This window comes from Cherax quadricarinatus, chromosome 4, assembly GCF_038502225.1.
Source record: "Cherax quadricarinatus isolate ZL_2023a chromosome 4, ASM3850222v1, whole genome shotgun sequence".
NCBI lineage: Eukaryota > Metazoa > Arthropoda > Malacostraca > Decapoda > Parastacidae > Cherax > Cherax quadricarinatus.
The window spans coordinates 36,085,190-36,112,689 of NC_091295.1; the positions used below are offsets into that span (position 1 = coordinate 36,085,190).

The window sequence follows — 27,500 nt, forward strand, 5'->3', positions numbered from 1 at the left end:
TGTTTGAGGTGTAACTGACCTCAAGCTTCAACTGACTCTAAGAAATGCTGGTGAATCTCAGTTGTAATAAACCTTCAATTAGGTCTACTGATGATGGAGGAAGCATTGTGAAGCTCTGCTTGGGAAACAAATGGCCTAGCCTATATATATATATATATATATATATAATATATATATATATATATATATATATATATATATATATATATATATATATATATATATATATATATATATATATATGTATATATATATATATATATATATATATATATATATATATATATATATATATATATATATATGCATGCATGCAAAACAACCACTGTGAAAGAGTAGTGAAATTCCAACCACTTTCGTGACTACTCACACTGACAATGTGAGTAGTCACGAAAGCTCTTGGAATTTCACTAATATTTCACAGTGGTTGTTTTGCATATTTTAAAATCACCTGTTTACTGTGATCTTATTGCATATATATATATATATATATATATATATATATATATATATATATATATATATATATTTATTTTTATTTTTATTATCACACCGGCCGATTCCCACCAAGGCAGGGTGGCCCGAAAAAGAAAAACTTTCACCATCATTCACTCCATCACTGTCTTGCCAGAAGGGTGCTTTACACTACAGTTTTTAAACTGCAACATTAACACCCCTCCTTCAGAGTGCAGGCACTGTACTTCCCATCTCCAGGACTCAAGTCCGGCCTGCCGGTTTCCCTGAATCCCTTCATAAATGTTACTTTGCTCACACTCCAACAGCACGTCAAGTATTAAAAACCATTTGTCTCCATTCACTCCTATCAAACACGCTCACGCATGCCTGCTGGAAGTCCAAGCCCCTCGCACACAAAACCTCCTTTACCCCCTCCCTCCAACCCTTCCTAGGCCGACCCCTACCCCGCCTTCCTTCCACTACAGACTGATACACTCTTGAAGTCATTCTGTTTCGCTCCATTCTCTCTACATGTCCGAACCACCTCAACAACCCTTCCTCAGCCCTCTGGACAACAGTTTTGGTAATCCCGCACCTCCTCCTAACTTCCAAACTACGAATTCTCTGCATTATATTCACACCACACATTGCCCTCAGACATGACATCTCCACTGCCTCCAGCCTTCTCCTCGCTGCAACATTCATCACCCACGCTTCACACCCATATAAGAGCGTTGGTAAAACTATACTCTCATACATTCCCCTCTTTGCCTCCAAGGACAAAGTTCTTTGTCTCCACAGACTCCTAAGTGCACCACTCACTCTTTTTCCCTCATCAATTCTATGATTCGCCTCATCTTTCATAGACCCATCCGCTGACACGTCCACTCCCAAATATATTCAGATTTTATTTTATTTTATTATCACACCGGCCGATTCCCACCAAGGCAGGGTGGCCCGAAAAAGAAAAACTTTCACCATCATTCACTCCATCACTGTCTTGCCAGAAGGGTGCTTTACACTACAGTTTTTAAACTGCAACATGAACACCCCTCCTTCAGAGTGCAGGCACTGTACTTCCCATCTCCAGGACTCAAGTCCGGCCTGCCGGTTTCCCTGAATCCCTTCATAAATGTTACTTTGCTCACACTCCAACAGCACGTCAAGTATTAAAAACCATTTGTCTCCATTCACTCCTATCAAACACGCTCACGCATGCCTGCTGGAAGTCCAAGCCCCTCGCACACAAAACCTCCTTTACCCCCTCCCTCCAACCCTTCCTAGGCCGACCCCTACCCCGCCTTCCTTCCACTACAGACTGATACACTCTTGAAGTCATTCTGTTTCGCTCCATTCTCTCTACATGTCCGAACCACCTCAACAACCCTTCCTCAGCCCTCTGGACAACAGTTTTGGTAATCCCGCACCTCCTCCTAACTTCCAAACTACGAATTCTCTGCATTATATTCACACCACACATTGCCCTCAGACATGACATCTCCACTGCCTCCAGCCTTCTCCTCGCTGCAACATTCATCACCCACGCTTCACACCCATATAAGAGCGTTGGTAAAACTATACTCTCATACATTCCCCTCTTTGCCTCCAAGGACAAAGTTCTTTGTCTCCACAGACTCCTAAGTGCACCACTCACTCTTTTTCCCTCATCAATTCTATGATTCACCTCATCTTTCATAGACCCATCCGCTGACACGTCCACTCCCAAATATCTGAATACGTTCACCTCCTCCATACTCTCTCCCTCCAATCTGATATTCAATCTTTCATCACCTAATCTTTTTGTTATCCTCATAACCTTACTCTTTCCTGTATTCACCTTTAATTTTCTTCTTTTGCACACCCTACCAAATTCATCCACCAATCTCTGCAACTTCTCTTCAGAATCTCCCAAGAGCACAGTGTCATCAGCAAAGAGCAGCTGTGACAACTCCCACTTTGTGTGTGATTCTTTATCTTTTAACTCCACGCCTCTTGCCAAGACCCTCGCATTTACTTCTCTTACAACCCCATCTATAAATATATTAAACAACCACGGTGACATCACACATCCTTGTCTAAGGCCTACTTTTACTGGGAAAAAATTTCCCTCTTTCCTACATACTCTAACTTGAGCCTCACTATCCTCGTAAAAACTCTTCACTGCTTTCAGTAACCTACCTCCTACACCATACACTTGCAACATCTGCCACATTGCCCCCCTATCCACCCTGTCATACGCCTTTTCCAAATCCATAAATGCCACAAAGACCTCTTTAGCCTTATCTAAATACTGTTCACTTATATGTTTCACTGTAAACACCTGGTCCACACACCCCCTACCTTTCCTAAAGCCTCCTTGTTCATCTGCTATCCTATTCTCCGTCTTACTCTTAATTCTTTCAATTATAACTCTACCATACACTTTATCAGGTACACTCAACAGACTTATCCCCCTATAATTTTTGCACTCTCTTTTTTCCCCTTTGCCTTTATACAAAGGAACTATGCATGCTCTCTGCCAATCCCTAGGTACCTTACCCTCTTCCATACATTTATTAAACAATTGCACCAACCACTCCAAAACTATATCCCCACCTGCTTTTAACATTTCTATCTTTATCCCATCAATCCCGGCTGCCTTACCCCCTTTCATTTTACCTACTGCCTCACGAACTTCCCCCACACTCACAACTGGCTCTTCCTCACTCCTACAAGATGTTATTCCTCCTTGCCCTATACACGAAATCACAGCTTCCCTATCTTCATCAACATTTAACAATTCCTCAAAATATTCCTTCCATCTTCCCAATACCTCTAACTCTCCATTTAATAACTCTCCTCTCCTATTTTTAACTGACAAATCCATTTGTTCTCTAGGCTTTCTTAACTTGTTAATCTCACTCCAAAACTTTTTCTTATTTTCAACAAAATTTGTTGATAACATCTCACCCACTCTCTCATTTGCTCTCTTTTTACATTGCTTCACCACTCTCTTAACCTCTCTCTTTTTCTCCATATACTCTTCCCTCCTTGCATCACTTCTACTTTGTAAAAACTTCTCATATGCTAACTTTTTCTCCCTTACTACTCTCTTTACATCATCATTCCACCAATCGCTCCTCTTCCCTCCTGCACCCACTTTCCTGTAACCACAAACTTCTGCTGAACACTCTAACACTACATTTTTAAATCTACCCCATACCTCTTCGACCCCATTGCCTATGCTCTCATTAGCCCATCTATCCTCCAATAGCTGTTTATATCTTACCCTAACTGCCTCCTCTTTTAGTTTATAAACCTTCACCTCTCTCTTCCCTGATGCTTCTATTCTCCTTGTATCCCATCTACCTTTTACTCTCAGTGTAGCTACAACTAGAAAGTGATCTGATATATCTGTGGCCCCTCTATAAACATGTACATCCTGAAGTCTACTCAACAGTCTTTTATCTACCAATACATAATCCAACAAACTACTGTCATTTCGCCCTACATCATATCGTGTATACTTATTTATCCTCTTTTTCTTAAAATATGTATTACCTATAACTAAACCCCTTTCTATACAAAGTTCAATCAAAGGGCTCCCATTATCATTTACACCTGGCACCCCAAACTTACCTACCACACCCTCTCTAAAAGTTTCTCCTACTTTAGCATTCAAGTCCCCTACCACAATTACTCTCTCACTTGGTTCAAAGGCTCCTATACATTCACTTAACATCTCCCAAAATCTCTCTCTCTCCTCTGCATTCCTCTCTTCTCCAGGTGCATACACGCTTATTATGACCCACTTCTCGCATCCAACCTTTACTTTAATCCACATAATTCTTGAATTTACACATTCATATTCTCTTTTCTCCTTCCATAACTGATCATTTAACATTACTGCTACCCCTTCCTTTGCTCTAACTCTCTCAGATACTCCAGATTTAATCCCATTTATTTCCCCCCACTGAAACTCTCCTACCCCCTTCAGCTTTGTTTCGCTTAGGGCCAGGACATCCAACTTCTTTTCATTCATAACATCAGCAATCATCTGTTTCTTGTCATCCGCACTACATCCACGCACATTTAAGCAACCCAGTTTTATAAAGTTTTTCTTCTTCTCTTTTTTAGTAATTGTATACAGGAGAAGGGGTTACTAGCCCATTGCTCCCGGCATTTTAGTCGCCTCATACGACACGCATGGCTTACGGAGGAAAGATTCTTTTCCACTTCCCCATGGACAATAGAAGAAATAAAAAAGAACAAGAGCTATTTAGAAAAAGGAGAAAAACCTAGATGTATGTATATATATATATACATATATATATATATATGTATATATATATATTCAGATATATATATATATATATATATATATATATTTTTTTTTTTTTTTTTTTTTTTTTCAACAAGTCGGCCGTCTCCCACAGAGGCAGGGTAACCCAAAAAAGAAAGAAAATCCCCAAAAAGAAAATACTTTCATCATCATTCAACACTTTCACCACACTCACACATTATCACTGTTTTTGCAGAGGTGCTCAGAATACAACAGTTTAGAAGCATATACGTATAAAGATACACAACATACCCCTCCAAACTGCCAATATCCCAAACCCCTCCTTTAAAATGCAGGCATTGTACTTCCCATTTCCAGGACTCAAGTCTGACTATATGAAAATAACCGGTTTCCCTGAATACCTTCACTAAATATTACCCTGCTCACACTCCAACAGATCATCAGGTCCCAAGTACCATTCGTCTCCATTCACTCCTATCTAACATGCTCACGCACGCTTGCTGGAAGTCCAAGCCCCTCGCCCACAAAACCTCCTTTACCCCCTCTCTCCAACTCTTTCAAGGACGACCCCTACCCCGCCTTCCTTCCCCTATAGATTTATATGCTTTCCATGTCATTCTACTTTGATCCATTCTCTCTAAATGACCAAACCACCTCAATAACCCCTCATCTGCCCTCTGACTAATACTTCTATTAACTCCACACCTTTTCCTAATTTCCACACTCCGAATTTTCTGCATAATATTTACACCACACATTGCCCTTAGACAGGACATCTCCACTGCCTCCAACCGTCTCCTCACTGCTGCATTTACCACCCAAGCTTCACACCCATATAAGAGTGTTGGTACTACTATACTTTCATACATTCCCTTCTTTGCCTCCATAGATAACGTTTTTTGACTCCACATATTCCTCAACGCACCACTCACCTTTTTTCCCTCATCAATTCTATGATTAACCTCATACTTCATAAATCCATCTGCCGACACGTCAACTCCCAAGTATCGGAAAACATTCACTTCTTCCATACTCCTCCTCCCCAATTTGATATCCAATTTTTCTTTATCTAAATCATTTGATACCCTCATCACCTTACTGTTTTCTATGTTCACTTTCAACTTTCTACCTTTACACACATTCCCAAACTCATCCACTAACCTTTGCAATTTTTCTTTAGAATCTCCCATAAGCACAGTATCATCAGCAAAAAGTAACTGTGTCAGTTCCCATTTTGAATCTGATTCCCCATAATTTAATCCCACCCCTCTCCCGAACACCCTAGCATTTACTTCTTTTACAACCCCATCTATAAAGATATTAAACAACCATGGTGACATTACACATCCCTCCCTGTCTAAGACCTACTTTTACCGGGAAGAAGTCTCCCTCTCTTCTACACACCCTAACCTGAGCCTCACTATCCTTATAAAAACTCTTTACAGCATTTAGTAAATTACCACCTATTCCATATACCTGCAACATCTGCCACATTGCTCCTCTATCCACTCTATCATATGCCTTTTCTAAATCCATAAATGCAATAAAAACTTCCCTACCTTTATCTAAATACTGTTCACATATATGCTTCAATGGAAACACTTGATCTACGCATTCCCTACCCACTCTGAAACCTCCTTGCTCATCCGCAATCCTACATTCTGTCTTACCTCTAATTCTTTCAATTATAACCCTACCGTACACTTTTCCTGGTATACTCAGTAAACTTATTCCTCTATAATTTTTACAATCTCTTTTGTCCCCTTTCAATTTATATAAAGGGACTATACATGCTCTCCGCCAATTCCTAGGTACCTTCCCCTCTTTCATACATTTATTAAACAAAAGTACCAACCACTCCAACACTATATCCCCCCCTGCTTTTAACATTTCTGTCATGATCCCATCAGTTCCAGCTGCTTTACCCCCTTTCGTTCTATGTAATGCCTCACGTACCTCCCCCAAACTTACATTCTGCTCTTCTTCACTCCTAAAAGATGGTATACCTCCCTGGCCAGTGCATGAAATTACCGCCTCCCTTTCTTCCTCAACATTTAAAAGTTCCTCAAAATATTCTCGCCATCTTCCTAATACCTCCATCTCCCCATCTACTAACTCCCCTACTCTATTTTTAACTGACAAATCCATACTTTCCCTAGGCTTTCTTAACTTATTTAACTCACTCCAAAATTTTTTCTTATTTTCATTAAAATTTTTTGACAGTGCCTCTCCCACTCTATCATCTGCTCTCCTTTTGCACTCTCTCACCACTCTCTTCACCTTTCTTTTACTCTCCATATACTCTGCTCTTCTTATAACATTTCTGCTTTGTAAAAACCTCTCATAAGCTACCTTTTTCTCTTTTATCACACCCTTTACTTCATCATTCCACCAAGCACTCCTCTTTCCTCCTGCCCTTACCCTTCTATAACCACAAACTTCTGCCCCACTTTCTAATACTGCATTTTTAAAGCTATTCCAACCCTCTTCAACCCCCCCACTACTCATCTTTGCACTAGCCCACCTTTCTGCCAATAGTTGCTTATATCTCACCCGTACTTTCTCCTCCCTTAGTTTATACACTTTCACCTCCCTCTTACTTGTTGTTGCCACCTTCCTCTTTTCCCATCTACCTCTTACTCTAACTGTAGCTACAACTAAATAATGATCCGATATATCAGTTGCCCCTCTATAAACATGTACATCTTGGAGCGTACCCGTCAACCTTTTATCCACCAATACATAATCTAACAAACTACTTTCATTACGTGCTACATCATACCTTGTATATTTATTTATCCTCTTTTTCATAAAATATGTATTACTTATTACCAAATCTCTTTCTACACATAGCTCAATTAAAGGCTCCCCATTTACATTTACCCCTGGCACCCCAAATTTACCTACTACTCCCTCTATAACATTTTTACCCACTTTAGCACTGAAATCCCCAACCACCATTACTCTCACACTTGATTCAAAACTCCCCACACATTCACTCAACATTTCCCAAAATCTCTCTCTCTCTCCTCTACACTTCTCTCTTCTCCAGGTGCATACATGCTTACTATAACCCACTTTTCACATTCAATCTTTATTTTACTCCACATAATCCTTGAATTAATACATTTATAGTTCATCTTTTCCTGCCATAGCTTATCCTTCAACATTATTGCTACTCCTTCTTTAGCTCTAACTCTATTTGAAACTCCTGACCTAATTCCATTTATTCCTCTCCATTGAAACTCTCCCACCCCCTTCAGCTTTGTTTCACTTAAAGCCAGGACATCCAGCTTCTTCTCATTCAAAACATCCACAATCATCTCTTTCTTATCATTTGCACAACATCCACGCACATTCAGACTTCCAACTTTGACAATTTTCTTCTTATTATTCTTTTTAGTAATCTTTAGAGGAAAAGGGGTTACTAGCCCATTGTTCCTGGCATTTTAGTTGACTTTTACAACACGCATGGCTTACGGAGGAAAGATTCTTATTCCACTTCCCCATGGATATAAAAGGAAAAGTAATAAGACCAAGAACTATTAAGATAAAAATCAAAGAAAACTCAGATGAGTGTGTATAAATAAACGTGTATATGGATGTGTAGTGTGACCTAAGTGTAAGTAAAAGTAGCAAGACATACCTGTAATCTTGCATATTTATGAGACAGACAAAAGACACCAGCAATCCTACCATCATGTAAAACAATTACAGGCTTTCGTTTTACACTCACTTGGCAGGACGGTAATACCTCCCTGGGTGGTAGCTGTCTACCAACCTACTATATACATATCTTCTTCTTCTTCTTTCAACATACCAGCCGTATCCCACCGAGGTGGGGTGGCCCAAAAGAAAAAAATAAAGTTTCTCCTTTTAAATTTAGTAATATATACAGGAGAAGGGGTTACTAGCCCCTTGCTCCCGGCATTTTAGTCGCCTCTTACGACACGCATGGCTTACAGAGGAAGAATTCTGTTCCACTTCCCCATGGAGATGAGAGGAAATAAACAAGAACAAGAATTAGAAAGAAAATAGAAGAAAACCCAGAGGGGTGTGTATATATATGCTTGTGCATGTATGTGTAGTGTGACCTAAGTGTAAGTAGAGGTAGCAAGACATACCTGTAATCTTGCATATTTATGAGACAGACAAAAGACACCAGCAATCCTACCATCATGTAAAACAATTACAGGCTTTCGTTTTACACTCACTTGGCAGGACGGTAGTACCTCCCTGGGTGGTTGCTGTCTACCAACCTACTATATATATACATGTGTATATATATATATATATATATATATATATATATATATATATATATACATATATATATATAAATATATAACATATACATATATAAATATATATACATATATATAAATATATATATATATATATATATATATATATATATATATATATATATATATATATATAGTTTTAAAAATGCAGTATTAGAATGTGGGGCAGAAGTTTGTGGTTATAGGAGAGTGGGGGCAGGAGGAAAGAGGAGTGATTGGTGGAATGATGAAGTAAAGGGTGTGATAAAAGAGAAAAAGGTAGCTTACGAGAGGTTTTTACAAAGCAGAAGTGTTATAAGAAGAGCAGAGTATATGGAGAGTAAAAGAAAGGTGAAGAGAGTGGTGAGAGAGTGCAAAAGGAGAGCAGATGAAAGAGTGGGAGAGGCACTGTCAAGAAATTTTAATGAAAATAAGAAAAAATTTTGGAGTGAGTTAAACAAGTTAAGAAAGCCTAGGGAAAGTATGGATTTGTCTGTTAAAAACAGAGTAGGGGAGTTAGTAGATGGGGAGAGGGAGGTATTAGGTAGATGGCGAGAATATTTTGAGGAACTTTTAAATGTTGAGGAAGAAAGGGAGGAGGTAATTTCATGCACTGGCCAGGGAGGTATACCATCTTTTAGGAGTGAAGAAGAGCAGAATGTAAGTGTGGTGGAGGTACGTGAGGCATTACATAGAATGAAAGGGGGTAAAGCAGCTGGAACTGATGGGATCATGACAGAAATGTTAAAAGCAGGGGGGGATATAGTGTTGGAGTGGTTGGTACTTTTGTTTAATAAATGTATGAAAGAGGGGAAGGTACCTAGGGATTGGCAGAGAGCATGTATAGTCCCTTTATATAAAGGGAAAGGGGACAAAAGAGATTGTAAAAATTATAGAGGAATAAGTTTACTGAGTATACCAGGAAAAGTATACGGTAGAGTTATAATTGAAAGAATTAGAGGTAAGACAGAATGTAGAATTGCGGATGAGCAAGGAGGCTTCAGAGTGGGTAGGGGATGTGTAGATCAAGTGTTTACATTGAAGCATATATGTGAACAGTATTTAGATAAAGGTAGGGAAGTTTTTATTGCATTTATGGATTTAGAAAAGGCATATGATAGAGTGGATAGAGGAGCAATGTGGCAGATGTTGCAAGTTTATGGAATAGGTGGTAAGTTACTAAATGCTGTAAAGAGCTTTTATGAGGATAGTGAGGCTCAGGTTAGGGTGTGTAGAAGAGAGGGAGACTACTTCCCGGTAAAAGTAGGTCTTAGACAGGGATGTGTAATGTCACCATGGTTGTTTAATATATTTATAGATGGGGTTGTAAAGGAAGTAAATGCTAGGGTGTTCGGGAGAGGGGTGGGATTAAATAATGGGGAATCAAATTCAAAATGGGAATTGACACAGTTACTTTTTGCTGATGATACTGTGCTTATGGGAGATTCTAAAGAAAAATTGCAAAGGTTAGTGGATGAGTTTGAGAATGTGTGTAAAGGTAGAAAGTTGAAAGTGAACATAGAAAAGAGTAAGGTGATGAGGGTATCAAATGATTTAGATAAAGAAAAAATGGATATCAAATTGGGGGAGGAGGAGTATGGAAGAAGTGAATGTTTTCAGATACTTGGGAGTTGACGTGTCGGCGGATGGATTTATGAAGGATGAGGTTAATCATAGAATTAATGAGGGAAAAAAGGTGAGTGGTGCGTTGAGGTATATGTAGAGTCAAAAAACGTTATCTATGAAGGCAAAGAAGGGAATGTATGAAAGTATAGTAGTACCAACACTCTTATATGGATGTGAAGCTTGGGTGGTAAATGCAGCAGCGAGGAGACGGTTGGAGGCAGTGGAGATGTCCTGTCTAAGGGCAATGTGTGGTGTAAATATTATGCAGAAAATTCGGAGTGTGGAAATTAGGAGAAGGTGTGGAGTTAATAAAAGCATTAGTCAGAGGGCAGAAGAGGGGTTGTTGAGGTGGTTTGGTCATTTAGAGAGAATGGATCAAAGTAGAATGACATGGAAAGCATATAAATCGATAGGGGAAGGAAAGAGGGGTAGGGGTCGTCCTCGAAAGGGTTGGAAAGAGGGGGTAAAGGAGGTTTTGTGGGCGAGGGGCTTGGACTTCCAGCAAGCGTGCATGAGCGTGTTAGATAGGAGTGAATGGAGACGAATGATACTTGGGACCTGACGATCTGTTGGAGTGTGAGCAGGGTAATATTTAGTGAAGGGATTCAGGGAAACCGGTTATTTTCATATAGTCGGACTTGAGTCCTGGAAATGGGAAGTACAATGCCTGCACTTTAAAGGAGGGGTTTGGGATATTGGCAGTTTGGAGGGATATGTTGTGTATCTTTGTACGTATATGCTTCTAAACTGTTGTATTCTGAGCACCTCTGCAAAAGCAGTGATAATGTGTGAGCGTGGTGAAAGTGTTGAATGATGATGAAAGTATTTTCTTTTTGGGTATTTTCTTTCTTTTTTGGGTCACCCTGCCTCGGTGGGAGACGACCGACTTGTTGAAAAAAAAAAAAAAAAAATATATATATATATATATATATATATATATTATATATATTATAGGTAGTAGGTTGGTAGACAGCAACCATCCAGGGAGGTACTACTGTCCTGCCAAGTGAGTGTAAAACGAAGCCTGTGATTGTTTTACATGATGGTAGGATTGCTGATGTCTTTTGTCTGTCTCATAAATATGCAAGATTACAGGCATGTCTTGCTACTTCTACTTACACTTAGGTCACACTACACATACATGTACACATTTATTTATACACACTCATCTGAGTTTTCTTTGATTTTATCTTAATAGTTCTTGGTCTTATTAATTTTCCTTTTATATCCATGGGGAAGTGGAATAAGAATCTTTCCTCCGTAAGCCATGCGTGTTGTAAAAGTCAACTAAAATGCCAGGAACAATGGGCTAGTAACCCCTTTTCCTGTAAAGATTACTAAAAAGAATAAGAAGAAGAAAATTGTCAAAGTGGGAAGTCTGAATGTGCGTGGATGTTGTGCAGATGATAAGAAAGAGATGATTGTGGATGTTATGAATGAGAAGAAGCTGGATGTCCTGGCTTTAAGTGAAACAAAGCTGAAGGGGGTGGGAGAGTTTCAGTGGAGAGGAATAAATGGGATTAGGTAAGGGGTTTCAAATAGAGTTAGAGCTAAAGAAGGAGTAGCAATAATGTTGAAGGATAAGCTATGGCAGGAAAAGAGGGACTATAAATGTATTAATTCAAGGATTATGTGGAGTAAAATAAAGATTGGATGTGAAAAGTGGGTTATAATAAGCGTGTATGCACCTGGAGAAGAGAGAAGTGTAGAGGAGAGAGAGAGATTTTGGGAAATGTTGAGTGAATGCATGGGGAGTTTTGAATCAAGTGTGAGAGTAATGGTGGTTGGGGATTTCAATGCTAAAGTGGGTAAAAATGTTATGGAAGGAGTAGTAGGTAAATTTGGGGTGCCAGGGGTAAATGTAAATGGGGAGCCTTTAATTGAGCTATGTGTAGAAAGAAATTTGGTAATAAGTAATACATATTTTATGAAAAAGAGGATAAATAAATATACAAGGTATGATGTAGCATGTAATGAAAGTACATGTAGTTTATTAGATTATGTATTGGTGGATAAAAGGTTGATGGGTAGGCTCCAGGATGTACATGTTTATAGAGGGGCAACTGATACATCGGATCATTATTTAGTTGTAGCTACAGTTAGAGTAAGAGGTAGATGGGAAAAGAGGAAGGTGGCAACAACAAGTAAGAGGGAGGTGAAAGTGTATAAACTAAGGGAGGAGGAAGTTCGGGTGAGATATAAGCGACTATTGGCAGAAAGGTGGGCTAGTGCAAAGATGAGTAGTGGGGGGTTGAAGAGGGTTGGAATAGTTTTAAAAATGCAGTATTAGAATGGGGGGCAGAAGTTTGTGGTTATAGGAGGGTGGGGGCAGGAGGAAAGAGGAGTGATTGGTGGAATGATGAAGTAAAGGGTGTGATAAAAGAGAAAAAGGTAGCTTATGAGAGGTTTTTACAAAGCAGAAGTGTTATAAGAAGAGCAGAGTATATGGAGAGTAAAAGAAAGGTAAAGAGAGTGGTGAGAGAGTGCAAAAGGAGAGCAGATGATAGAGTGGGAGAGGCACTGTCAAGAAATTTTAATGAAAATAAGAAAAAAATTTGGAGTGAGTTAAACAAGTTAAGAAAGCCTAGGGAAAATATGGATTTGTCAGTTAAAAACAGAGTAGGGGAGTTAGTAGATGGGGAGATGGAGGTATTGGGTAGATGGCGAGAATATTTTGAGGAACTTTTAAATGTTAAGGAAGAAACAGAGGCAGTAATTTCATGCACTGGTCAGGGAGGTATACCATCTTTTAGGAGTGAAGAAGAGCAGAATGTAAGTGTGGGGGAGGTACGTGAGGCATTACGTAAAATGAAAGGGGGTAAAGCAGCTGGAACTGATGGGATCATGACAGAAATGTTAAAAGCAGGGGGGGATATATTGTTCGAGTGGTTGGTACTTTTGTTTAATAAATGTATGAAAGAGGGGAAGGTACCTAGGGATTGGCAGAGAGCATGTATAGTCCCTTTATATAAAGGGAAAGGGGACAAAAGAGACTGTAAAAATTATAGAGGAATAAGCTTACTGAGTATACCAGGAAAAGTGTACGGTAGGGTTATAATTGAAAGAATTAGAGATAAGACAGAATGTAGGATTGCGGATGAACAAGGAGGTTTTAGAGTGGGTAGGGGATGTGTAGATCAGGTGTTTACATTGAAGCATATATGTGAACAGTATTTAGATAAAGATAGGGAAGTTTTTATTGCATTTATGGATTTAGAAAAGGCATATGATAGAGTGGATAGAGGAGCAATGTGGCAGATGTTGCAAGTATATGAATAGGTGGTAAGTTATTAAATGCTGTAAAGAGTTTTTATGAGGATAGTGAGGCTCAGGTTAGGGTGTGTAGAAGAGAGGGAGACTACTTCCCGGTAAAAGTAGGTCTTAGACAGGGATGTGTAATGTCACCATGGTTGTTTAATATATTTATAGATGGGGTTGTAAAGGAAGTAAATGCTAGGGTGTTTGGGAGAGGGGTGGGATTAAATTATGGGGAATCAAATTCAAAATGGGAATTGACACAGTTACTTTTTACTGATGATACTGTGCTTATGGGAGATTCTAAAGAAAAATTGCAAAGGTTAGTGGATGAGTTTGGGAATGTGTGTAAAGGTAGAAAGTTGAAAGTGAACATAGAAAAGAGTAAGGTGATGAGGGTGTCAAATGATTTAGATAAAGAAAAATTGGATATCAAATTGGGGAGGAGGAGTATGGAAGAAGTGAATGTTTTCAGATACTTGGGAGTTGACGTGTCGGCAGATGGATTTATGAAGGATGAAGTTAATCATAGAATTGATGAGGGAAAAAAGGTGAGTGGTGCATTGAGGTATATGTGGAGTCAAAAAACGTTATCTATGGAGGCAAAGAAGGGAATGTATGAAAGTATAGTAGTACCAACACTCTTATATGGGTGTGAAGCTTGGGTGGTAAATGCAGCAGCGAGGAGACGGTTGGAGGCAGTGGAGATGTCCTGTTTAAGGGCAATGTGTGGTGTAAATATTATGCAGAAAATTCGGAGTGTGGAAATTAGGAGAAGGTGTGGAGTTAATAAAAGTATTAGTCAGAGGGCAGAAGAGGGGTTGTTGAGGTGGTTTGGTCATTTAGAGAGAATGGATCAAAGTAGAATGACATGGAAAGCATATAAATCTATAGGGGAAGGAAGGCGGGGTAGGGGTCGTCCTCGAAAGGGTTGGAGAGAGGGGGTAAAGGAGGTTTTGTGGGTAAGGGGCTTGGACTTCCAGCAAGCGTGCGTGAGCGTGTTAGATAGGAGTGAATGGAGACGAATGGTACTTGGGACCTGACGATCTGTTGGAGTGTGAGCAGGGTAATATTTAGTGAAGGGATTCAGGGAAACCGGTTATTTTCATATAGTCGGACTTGAGTCCTGGAAATGGGAAGTACAATGCCTGCACTTTAAAGGAGGGGTTTGGGATATTGGCAGTTTGGAGGGATATGTTGTGTATCTTTATGTGTGTATGCTTCTAGACTGTTGTATTCTGAGCACCTCTGCAAAAACAGTGATAATGTGCGAGTGTGGTGAAAGTGTTGAATGATGATGAAAGTATTTTCTTTTTGGGGATTTTCTTTCTTTTTTTGGGTCACCCTGCCTCGGTGGGAGACGGCCGACTTGTTAAAAATATATATATATATATATATATATATATATATATATCTATATATATTTATATATATATATATATATATATATATATATATATATATATATATCTTTCTTTCTTTCAACACACCGGCTGTATCCCACCGAGGCGGGGTGGCCCAAAAGGAAAAATGAAAGTTTCTCCTTCTACATTTAGTAATATATACAGGAGAAGAGGTTACTAGCCCCTTGCTCCCGGCATTTTAGTTGCCTGTGTTTTTTTTTCAATTTGGGTTTCTTGTGCCACGCCCCCCCCCCCCCCCAAAAAAAAAAAATGGGGAAAGCAAAAAAGGTGTAAATATTCAATATTATTCATGAAAGATTCTTCAGTTGTATTATTTGTGTATTAAATTCATGGAAAGCACTAAATCCATCAAGATATGTGTCTGTAATCATTTGATTATCATCTACAGGGCAAGCAAGGCCCAGGGCAGTGCCGTGGGCATAGGGAGCATAATACAGCTATCAAATCAAACTATCATTCAGCACTACATGGCAGAGATGAAAGATGTAGTAGAGGGTGAAAGGTGAAAATGTTGAGGGAAAGGCAGTATCAAAAAGGGGGGGGGGAAACTTTTCAGTAACAGTGTTGAATTTAGGAAAATGTACTGGGAGTTTGTAGTTATTTGTATTATTTCTATTTTTTAGATACAGTATTAAGTTATGCTACACCTTCTATCACAGATCATGGATGCATGTGTGGTGCTTCTATAAAAATTGGGTGGTAACTGTAGAGATGCACAGGTCCTTGATTTACAAATGCCCAGTGTTACAAACATTTGCCCTTACAGACGAGGCACTTAGGAACTAATTAAAGCTTTGCAATTGCTAAACACCAGCATGAACAGGTGTGAAACAACCATCATTTGTATTGTACTATTGTGTTCTACATTAACAAATCTTGGAAGATGAAAAACTAAGAACACAACATATGTGGAACAGCCACTGTTAAGAATGCTATGTATGCTGTACACAGCAATACAACAAAAGTACAAGATTTCAATTTGCAAAGTTTCTTCCTGTGCATGTTTGTGCAATACATATTGTACATACAGAAATAGTAAACCCTCAACTGAACAGAGTAATTGGGGGAAGAGCAGGTGGACCATAATAGTGACAGTGGTAGAAAAAGAAGAGATTGTTAGATCATAACAATGAATGACAATTCTACAACCAACAGACTTCGTTCACTTTTCCAAATCAATTAACCCAGCAGACTTTGTCCCATGTTCCTAAGTCCATTAAATCATGGTCCATTTAATTGATTTTTTATTTTATTCATTAACATTTACTAATATGGAACACAATTTCTCACATTACATTAAGCTTGTGTATAGTCATAACAGCATAAATAATTTAACAAGATAACACATTTTAGGTAATGAAGTCCAGTAACAAGTTTAAATATACAGTGTATTTGACAAAATAAATCCAAAGGAATGTGTGGCTGATAAATACATATATGATAGCTGAAAACTGCCTTTGCAAAAAAAAAATAAATAAATAAAAGAAATGAATGAATAAAACCATAAAAAAAATAGTTGACAGAAGATTAATTTAAAAAGGTAAACTAATACTCAGAAGACTATAAATTTAAAAAACAGATGCAGCAATGTACTAGCCAGAGCTGAGGTAATAAAGTAAGTAATGGACTAAAAAAAATCTTCCTGAGAGTCCTTCTATAAGTGGTTTATAAATAAACTGCAACCAGGTTACTGATTCTATTTTACTTACCATGGATAAGAACTGATTATCATAATAATTAAATATTAAATGCATGTTTAACTTGGAATTAATTACCATATTTAAAAACCTGCAAAAAAGTACACTGTTAATTTAAGTAGGAATTATAGACATACTGTACATATTGTAATAAAGTTGGTAGAATTACCGACAATATGTAAAGTAAAAGGACACAAGTGCAACTAATGTGACATTTATTGTGGCAACGTTTCGCTCTCCAGGAGCTTTATCAAGCCATTACAAACAATACATGGACACAGAGGGTATATAAAGGCTCAGAGTGAGGTGAATACTAGTGAGGTACCATTTCGATGTTCACTAGTGGTAGTAGTAGTAGTAGTAGTAGTGGTAGTGACAAAAGTAATACAATAATTGCTCTACCATATTGTATTACTTTTGTCACTACCACTACTACTACTACTACTACTACCACTAGTGAACATCGAAATGGTACCTCACTAGTATTCACCTCACTCTGAGCCTTTATATACCCTCTGTGTCCATGTATTGTTTGTAATGGCTTGATAAAACTCCTGGAGAGCGAAACGTTGCCACAATAAATGTCACATTAGTTGCACTTGTGTCCTTTTACTTTACATACTGTACATAGTCATTAGACAAAGCAGATAAAACATGCAATTTATTCAATTAATTCTCTTTGTTTAAAAATAACTAAAAGAAAAACTTTTCAGTCTTATTTTCTACATTCATAATAAAATTACACAGACGACCCTCACCTCTCTCTGATGGACCTCATTCTGCCTATATATATTCTCACGTTTCTCTTGCATAAAAGGTCCTTGACCTATGATGTTCCAACTAGCTATGTTCATCTTCTATCACATTTGCACTTCAGAATCAACTACTGTACTCTAATGATTTACACATGAACATGCTGTTCTGATACATGGAACTAGTACAGTAGACTCTCGGTTATCAGCCATTCCTGTTATCAACCAACTCGGTGATCGGCGGGTTTTTAGGTTCCCAGTGATCGGCTGTTTCAGAAGTGTCCGTCCAACGGCTGGGGCCACTTGTGCATCAGTTTGACTGTGTCTCTTGGTGTGTGAGGACGCTTCTGCTCATACATCCAAACATTTCGCTTGTTTTCCATTATTTTTTTTGTGGATTTTTGCAGTGCAACTGTGAAATAAGTAACCATGACTACAAAGAAAGTTCCTAGTAAAGATCCTGTGGTAAAGAAAGTGAGAAACACCATGGAATTTAAGCATGAAGTGTAGCAGGCATGCAGAGAGTGTAGCAGGCATGTAGGGAGTGTAGCAGGCATGCAGGGAATGTAACAGGCATGCAGGGAGTGTAGCAGGCATGCAGGGAGTGTAGCAGGCATGCAGGAAATGTAGCAGGCATGCAGGAAGTGTAGCAGGCATGCAGGAAGTGTGGCAGGCATGCAGGAAGTGTGGCAGGCATGCAGGAAGTGTAGCAGACATGCACGGAGTGTAGCAGGCATGCAGGGAGTGTAGCAGGCATGCAGGGAGTGTAGCAGACATGCAGGATGTGTAGCAGGCATGCAGGAAGTGTAGCAGGCATGCAGGGAGTGTAGCAAGCATGCAGGGAGTGTAGCAGGCATGCAGGAAGTGTAGCAGACATGCAGGGAGTGTAGCAGGCATACAGGAAGTGTGGCAGGCATGCAGGAAGTGTAGCTAGCAGACATGCAGGAAGTGTAATAGGCATGCAGGAAGTGTAGCAGTCATGCAAGGAGTGCAACAAGCATGCAGGGAGTGTAGCAGGCATGCAGGGAGTGTAGCAGACATTCAGGAAGTGTGGCAGGCATGCAGGAAGTGTAGCAGGAATGCAGGAAGTGTGGCAGGCATGCAGGGAGTGTAGCAGGCATGCAGGGAGTGTAGCAGACATTTAGGAAGTGCAGCAGGCATGCAGGAAGTCTAGCAGGCATTCCAGAAGCCAGCATTAGTCTTCAATAAAGGTATGTAATGCTGATTTAATTGTTAAAATTTTTTTTTTTTTTTTGTGAATATTTTTGTCTGGAATGGATTAATTGTATTTACATTATTTCTTATGGGAAATACTATTTCGGTTTTCGGCCATTTTGGTTTTAGGCTGAGCTTCTGGGATGGATTACGGCCGATAACCGAGGGTCCATTGTACTTATGATTAACTTGAGGCTGACATAAATACTGTATATTTGCACTTAATTTTTACCAAATGAATTCATACTTTGTGCATGTAAATTTTATGCACAAAGTGATAGATGAAATTTGTTTGGTAGAGACTGATCAAGAACTATAGCTTTAACATTTAAGATATATTTTAGACTTTGGTAGCCCCAAGTACGTATTGGACATGTCAGTGTGAGGTGAAAGACCCTCCCACCTCCTCTCTGAGACTGTCCATGTTGCAATTTATAAGTGAACAGGCATAGTACAGTACTTAATGTACAATAATGGGTCAATGTTCTTAGTTCAAAAATTACATGAAATTATAAATAAAATATCATATCCTGGGGGTGCACCTTCAATTAAAACATGAGTGTGTATGGAGAAAACTGGTTCCAAGTTCGGAACAATGATCTTATGAAAAATTTCCAGGAACAAATTAGCAACTTAAGTCATGACCTATTGTATTCTCTATAAATGTGAAAAACTTGGTCTCCAAGTAAAATTTTGTCTTAATAAAGTGTGCATTCTGCCTCTGTATCTTTGTTTTATAATTTGTCAGTATTTTATACCTCTTACACCCAGGATAAACTCTACTGTATCTATAGCATATCTTGCATCACTATACAGTGGACCCTCGGTTATCAGCCTTAATCCATTCCAGAAGGTCGGCCTAAAACCGAAATGGCCTAACACCGAAATAATATTTCCCATAAGAATTAATGTAAATGGAATTAATCCATTCCAGACACCCAAAAAATATTAAAAAAAAATACATTTTTTAAAGATTAATTAGAGTTTTACATACACAAAACAATAAGAACTAAATAAAATAAATAAATGAACATTTAAATCACTATTACATACCTTTATTGAAGACTTGTTGGATTATGGAAGACAGGGAGGACTGATTATTGTTTGGAAGGGGAATCCCCTCCATAAGGACTTCAGGTATCAAAGCCCTCTCTGGGGTTACTTCCCTCCCTGCCTGCTACACTCCCTGCCTTCCTCCTACACTCCCTGCTGCACCCTGCCTCCCTACTACACTCCCTGCTTGCCAACTACACTCCCTGCTTGCCAACTACACTCCCTGCCTCCCTGCTACACTCCCTCCCTCCATGCTACACTCCCTGCTACACCCTGCCTCCTTACTACACTCCCTGCCTGTCTGCTACACTCCCTGCTAAACTCCTTTTCACATTAGCTTGCCTTGATGCTTGGATGAATGAGCAGAAGTGTCCTCACTTGCCCAGAGACACAGCCAGACTGACTCATGAATGTGCGAGCGGCTGGCGGGCAGGCAGGTTGACGTGTCCCATACGACCGATAAGAGAAATAATGGCAGATAACCGGAAGCCGAAAAAACAGCCGATAACCAAGTTGGCTGATAAGCGAAACGGCTGATAACCGAGGGTCCATTGTACACTAAATAGTATCTGTAATCATTTAATACTGCATGTAGGCATCATACTTATGTATAGAGGACAGTACTGTACAGTGTATTGTACTGTACTGTACTCCATTTACATAAAAGAAAACAAAGCAGTAACATCCAGTTTTGTCCTTTAATGTTCTCTCACTCAACTTATTATTTGCCTTTATAAAATAATTATTCTCCATCTACTTATTGTTAAATTATTAATAATGCCTCCACTCAACATCTTGTATATTCTACATATTTTTGCACTGATCATAAATAGCCTCTTTATTCTTGTACAGGTCATTCCAGCTTATATAACTATCCTTGTACAAAATTCTTGTCTGTGTCTACACAAGTCCTTCCATATGCACCTACACCAGCATTGTATATAATAACATCAGCCTGTATGTAGCTACACCTGCCCTATATGTAGTTACATCATCCATATAGTATCTAGTTATCCAGAGTGTGAGGTCTCACCTATAATATTTTCCTTCGAAGGGAATACTGTTGTATCTCTGACACTGCTCAGCACGGAAGTCCACTGATCCTTCGGGACATGACTGTTGGTAGAATATGGAAAAAAAAAGTCAGTAAAAAGCATTGTTACTAATGTTTGGCACCACCACTACAGGACCCACTTACCAACACTCCTAGAACCCTAACTCATATAATAGTCCTATATAACAGTCCTTCAACCCCTGAAATCATTATAAAAGGAGGTACAGGAACAGGGTAACATCTGTCATGTGCCCAATGGCCTGGTGGATAAAGCTCTAGCTTCACACGGCGAAGGTCTGGGTGTCTATGTTCACTCATCAGTAAAATGAGTACCTGGGTGTTAGTCGACTGGTGTGGGTCGTATCCTGGGACAAAACTGACCTAATTTGCCCAAAATGCTCTGCATAACAAGTGGTTTTCTATATACATGTAGTAGTATGTCACTGATGTCTGCTAGGCCTGTATACCTTGTACATGTACTTGTAGAAATAAAGATATAATATAATATAATAATATAGTATAATCTTCAGTAATTTTAGTCAAAGGAGCAGAGAAAGTTTTCTCTTCTTTTCCAATCATGAACCATGATCCAACTTCCCCCACCACCAACCAGCCACCCCATTATTATTACAATCATAACCAAGCGTTAAACCCATAAGGATCATACAGCACTGACCAGCCACCCCAACTATCCATACAAAATACCTTAGACAACAAGTGTCTTAATCGGCTAACTATTCAGGGCAGTCAACCAAATTCTCTCTTCACCTCCATCTGATGTCCCTCCCTCACAATCTCTCTTCACCTCCATCTGACTCCCCTCCCTCACAATCTCTCTTCACCTCCATCTGACCCCCCTCCCTCACAATCTCTCTTCACCTCCATCTGACGCCCCTCCCTCACAATCTCTCTTCACCTCCATCTGACTCCCCTCCCTCACAATCTCTCTTCACCTCCATCTGACCCCCCTCCCTCACAATCTCTCTTCACCTCCATTTGATGCCCCTCCCTCACAATCTCTCTTCACCTCCATCTGACTCCCCTCCCTCACAATCTCTCTTCACCTCCATCTGACCCCCCTCCCTCACAATCTCTCTTCACCTCCATTTGATGCCCCTCCCTCACAATCTCTCTTCACCTCCATCTGACTCCCCTCCCTCACAATCTCTCTTCACCTCCATCTGACCCCCCCTCCCTCACAATCTCTCTTCACCTCCATCTGACCCCCTCCCTCACAATCTCTCTTCACCTCCATCTGACCCCCCTCCCTCACAATCTCTCTTCACCTCCATCTGACCCCCCTCCCCTCACAATCTCTCTTCACCTCCATCTGACTCCCCTCCCTCACAATCTCTCTTCACCTCCATTGGACCCCCCTCCCTCACAATCTCTCTTCACCTCCATCTTTCCTCCTCCCTCACAATCTCTCTTCACCTCCATCTGACCCCCCTCCCTCACAATCTCTCTTCACCTCCATCTGACCCCCCTCCTTCACAATCTCTCTTCACCTCCATCTGACCCCCTCCCTCACAATCTCTCTTCACCTCCATCTGACCCCCCTCCCTCACAATCTCTCTTCACCTCCATCTGATTCTGCTCCCTCACAATCTCTCTTCACCTCCATCTGACCCCCTCCCTCACAATCTCTCTTCACCTCCATCTGACCCCCCTCCCTCACAATCTCTCTTCACCTCCATCTGATTCCCCTCCCTCACAATCTCTCTTCACCTCCATCTGACCCCCCTCCCCTCACAATCTCTCTTCACCTCCATCTGACCCCCCTCCCTCACAATCTCTCTTCACCTCCATCTGACCCCCCTCCCTCACAATCTTCACCTCCATCTGAACCCCACCCTCACAATCTTCACCTCCATCTGACCCCCCCTCCCTCACAATCTCTCTTCACCTCCATCTGACCCCCTCCCTCACAATCTTCACCTCCATCTGACCCCCTCCCTCACAATCTTCACCTCCATCTGACCCCCTCCCTCACAATCTTCACCTCCATCTGACCCCCCCTCCCTCACAATCTTCACCTCCATCTGATCCCCCTCCCTCACTCAGTACTTCATTCCCACTTTTCTTCCCTTTATCTATCCACCTTCCTCAGCCACATCTTGTCCATGCTTTTTACATCATTCTTGTTATAAAATTCTGCTTATACTATTGATGCTAGTGAAGGGCTCTTGATCTAAGGAATTGTAGCTATTCCTTCTAATTCCTTGGTTCACACCTGATTACATCCCAATTCACTGGTGCTGTATGACCTTTACAGGTTTAGTTCTCCCCATGAATGTAGTAACAGTAATAATAATCCTCATAATATTCTACTTGAACCATCCCTTTCACCAGTTTCTTTGTGCTCTTCTATACTCTTTTCTTGCCCCTTATATTTAAGTAATTATATATAATTTTAATCATAACCAAGCACTAAACACGTAAGAGTTTAAGTTTATTTAGACACAAGTACACATAAGTACAATTGTCATACATAGTGTAAATTACCTATGATAACACCAAAAAAAAGCCAGTGACATTTCTATTAGGTTCCTTTCTCTTAATTACTTTAGCCCCCTTCTTTCACCTTTTCTAAGTTATTTTTCTCTTCTTTTCTTACCCTATACCTCTAACTGCCTCTAACATTGTCGTATCACATTTTTGTAATCCACCTTTTAAGGATCGTATATATATATATATATATATATATATATATATATATATATATATATATATATATATATATATATATGGGAGATTCTGAAGAGAAGCTGCAGAGATTGGTGGATGAATTTGGTAGGGTGCGCAAAAGAAGAAAATTAAAAGTGAATACAGGAAAGAGTAAGGTTATGAGGATAACAAAAAGATTAGGTGGTGAAAGATTGGATATCAGATTGGAGGGAGAGAGTATGGAGGAGGTGAATGTATTCAGATATTTGGGAGTTGACGTGTCAGCGGATGGGTCTATGAAAGATGAGGTGAATCATAGAATTGATGAGGGGAAAAGGGTGAGTGGTGCACTTAGGAGTCTGTGGAGACAAAGAACTTTGTCCTTGGAGGCAAAGAGGGGAATGTATGAGAGTATAGTTTTACCAATGCTCTTATATGGGTGTGAAGCATGGGTGATGAATGTTGCAGCGAGGAGAAGGCTGGAGGCAGTGGAGATGTCATGTCTGAGGGCCATGTGTGGTGTGAATATAATGCAGAGAATTCATAGTTTGGAAGTTAGGAGGAGGTGCGGGATTACCAAAACTGTTGTCCAGAGGGCTGAGGAAGGGTTGTTGAGGTGGTTCGGACATGTAGAGAGAATGGAGCGAAACAGAGTGACTTCAAGAGTGTATCAGTCTGTAGTGGAATTAAGGCGGGGTAGGGGTCGGCCTAGGAAAGGTTGGAGGGAGGGGGTAAAGGAGGTTTTGTGTGCAAGGGGCTTGGATTTCCAGCAGGCATGCGTGAGCGTGTTTGATAGGAGTCAATGGAGACAAATGGTTTTTAATACTTGACGTGCTGTTGGAGTGTGAGCAAAGTAACATGTATAAAGGGCTTCAGGGAAACCAGCAGGCCGGACTTGAGTCCTGGAGATGGGAAGTACAGTGCCTGCACTCTGAAGGAGGGGTGTTAATGTTGCAGTTTAAAAACTGTAGTGTAAAGCACCCTTCTGGCAAGACAGGGATGGAGTGAATGATGGAGAAAGTTTTTCTTTTTCGGGCCACCCTGCCTTGGTGGGAATCAGCCAATGTGATAATAAAAATAATAAAAAATAATATATATAATATATATATAATATATATATATATATATATATATATATATATATATATATATATATATATATATATATATATATATATATATATATATATATATATATATATATATATATATATATATATATATATATATATGCAAGGAATTCGCGAGAGCATGCGAAATATACACAAACACTGATCTCTGGCTGAAGGAGACTCGAACCTACGAACCTTAGGACAAGGTACGCAGTGCTTTACCAATCTACCCACACTGGACCAATACCTTGGCGTGTAGCATGCGCTACACGTTTGATCCAAGGCAGCCAGCTTTCAGGGAGAAGGCTTACAGCTTTTCATCTCATCCCCTGCATGCATCAGCCTTACTAGAGATTTGAACAATGCAAGGAATTCGCGAGAGCATGCGAAATATACACAAACACTGATCTCTGGCTGAAGGAGACTCGAACCTACGAACCTTAGGACAAGGTACGCAGTGCTTTACCAATCTACCCACACTGGACCAATACCTTGGCGTGTAGCATGCGCTACACGCTTGATCCAAGGCAGCCAGCTTTCAGGGAGAAGGCTTACAGCTTTTCATCTCATCCCCTGCATGCATCAGCCTTACTAGAGATTTGAACAATGCAAGGAATTCGAAATCTCTAGTAAGGCTGATGCATGCAGGGGATGAGATGAAAAGCTGTAAGCCTTCTCCCTTAAAGCTGGCTGCCTTGGATCAAACGTGTAGCGCATGCTACACGCCAAGGTATTGGTCCAGTGTGGGTAGATTGGTAAAGCACTGCGTACCTTGTCCTAAGGTTCGTAGGTTCGAGTCTCCTTCAGCCAGAGATCAGTGTTTGTGTATATTTTGCATTCTCTCGCGAATTCCTTGCATTGTTCAAATCTCTAGTAAGGCTGATGCATGCAGGGGATGAGATGAAAAGCTGTAAGCCTTCTCCCTGAAAGCTGGCTGCCTTGGATCAAACGTGTAGCGCATGCTACACGCCAAGGTATTGGTCCAGTGTGGGTAGATTGGTAAAGCACTGCGTACCTTGTCCTAAGGTTCGTAGGTTCGAGTCTCCTTCAGCCAGAGATCAGTGTTTGTGTATATTTCGCATGCTCTCGCGAATTCCTTGCATTGTTCAAATCTCTAGTAAGGCTGATGCATGCAGGGGATGAGATAAAAAGCTGTAAGCCTTCTCCCTGAAAGCTGGCTGCCTTGGATCAAACGTGTAGCGCATGCTACACGCCAAGGTATTGGTCCAGTGTGGGTAGATTGGTAAAGCACTGCGTACCTTGTCCTAAGGTTCGTAGGTTCGAGTCTCCTTCAGCCAGAGATCAGTGTTTGTGTATATTTCGCATGCTCTCGCGAATTCCTTGCATTGTTCAAATCTCTAGTAAGGCTGATGCATGCAGGGGATGAGATGAAAAGCTGTAAGCCTTCTCCCTGAAAGCTGGCTGCCTTGGATCAAACGTGTAGCGCATGCTACATGCCAAGGTATTGGTCCAGTGTGGGTAGATTGGTAAAGCACTGCATACCTTGTCCTAAGGTTCGTAGGTTCGAGTCTCCTTCAGCCAGAGATCAGTGTTTATATATATAATATATATATATATATATATATATATATATATATATATATATATATATATATATATATATATATATATATATATATATATATATATATATTAAAGGTAGTAGGTTGGTAGACAGCAGCCACCCAGGGAGGTACTACCGTCCTGCCAAGTGAGTGTAAAACGAAAGCCTGTAATTGTTTTGCATGATGGTAGGATTGCTGGTGTCTTTTGTCTGTCTCATAAATATGCAAGATTACAGGCATGTCTTGCTACTTCTACTTACACTTAGGTCACACTACACATACATGTACACGTTTATTTATACACACTCATCTGAGTTTTCTTTGATTTTATCTTAATAGTTCTTGGTCTTATTACTTTTCCTTTTATATCCATGGGGAAGTGGAATAAGAATCTTTCCTCCCTAAGCCATGCGTGTTGTAAAAGTCAACTAAAATGCCGGGAACAATGGGCTAGTACCCTTTTCCTGTAAAGATTACTAAAAAGAATAAGAAGAAGAAAATTGTCAAAGTGGGAAGTCTGAATGTGCGTGGATGTTGTGCAAATGATAAGAAAGAGATGATTGTGGATGTTATGAATGAGAAGAAACTGGATGTCCTGGCTTTAAGTGAAACAAAGCTGAAGGGGGTGGGTGAGTTTCAATGGAGAGGAATAAATGGGATTAGGTCAGGGGTTGCAAATAGAGTTAGAGCTAAAGAAGGAGTAGCAATAATGTTGAAGGATAAGCTATGGCAGGAAAAGAGGGACTACAAATGTATAAATTCAAGGATTATGTGGAGTAAAATAAAGATTGGATGTGAAAAGTGGGTTATAGTAAGCGTGTATGCACCTGGAGAAGAGAGAAGTGTACAGGAGAGAGAGAGATTCTGGGAAATGTTGAGTGAATGCGTGGGGAGTTTTGGATCAAGTGTGAGAGTAATGGTGGTCGGGGATTTCAATGCTAAAGTGGGTAAAAATGTTATGGAGGGAGTAGTAGGTAAATTTGGGGTGCCAGGGGTAAATGTAAATGGGGAGCCTTTAATTGAGCTATGTGTAGAAAGAAATTTGGTAATAAGTAATAC

General features: G+C 40.0%; 1 protein-coding gene across 1 annotated transcript in view; it reads right to left on the reverse strand.

The window, feature by feature from the left end:
• Positions 1 to 27,500, reverse strand: part of Ppn (proteoglycan-like sulfated glycoprotein papilin) — a 504,188-nt gene that overhangs the window by 371,393 nt on the left and 105,295 nt on the right. The window contains exon 5 of the mRNA XM_070095679.1: positions 21,077 to 21,159. Within this exon, the coding sequence (XP_069951780.1) occupies positions 21,077 to 21,159 (83 nt within the window). The remainder of the gene's footprint in view (positions 1 to 21,076; positions 21,160 to 27,500) is intronic.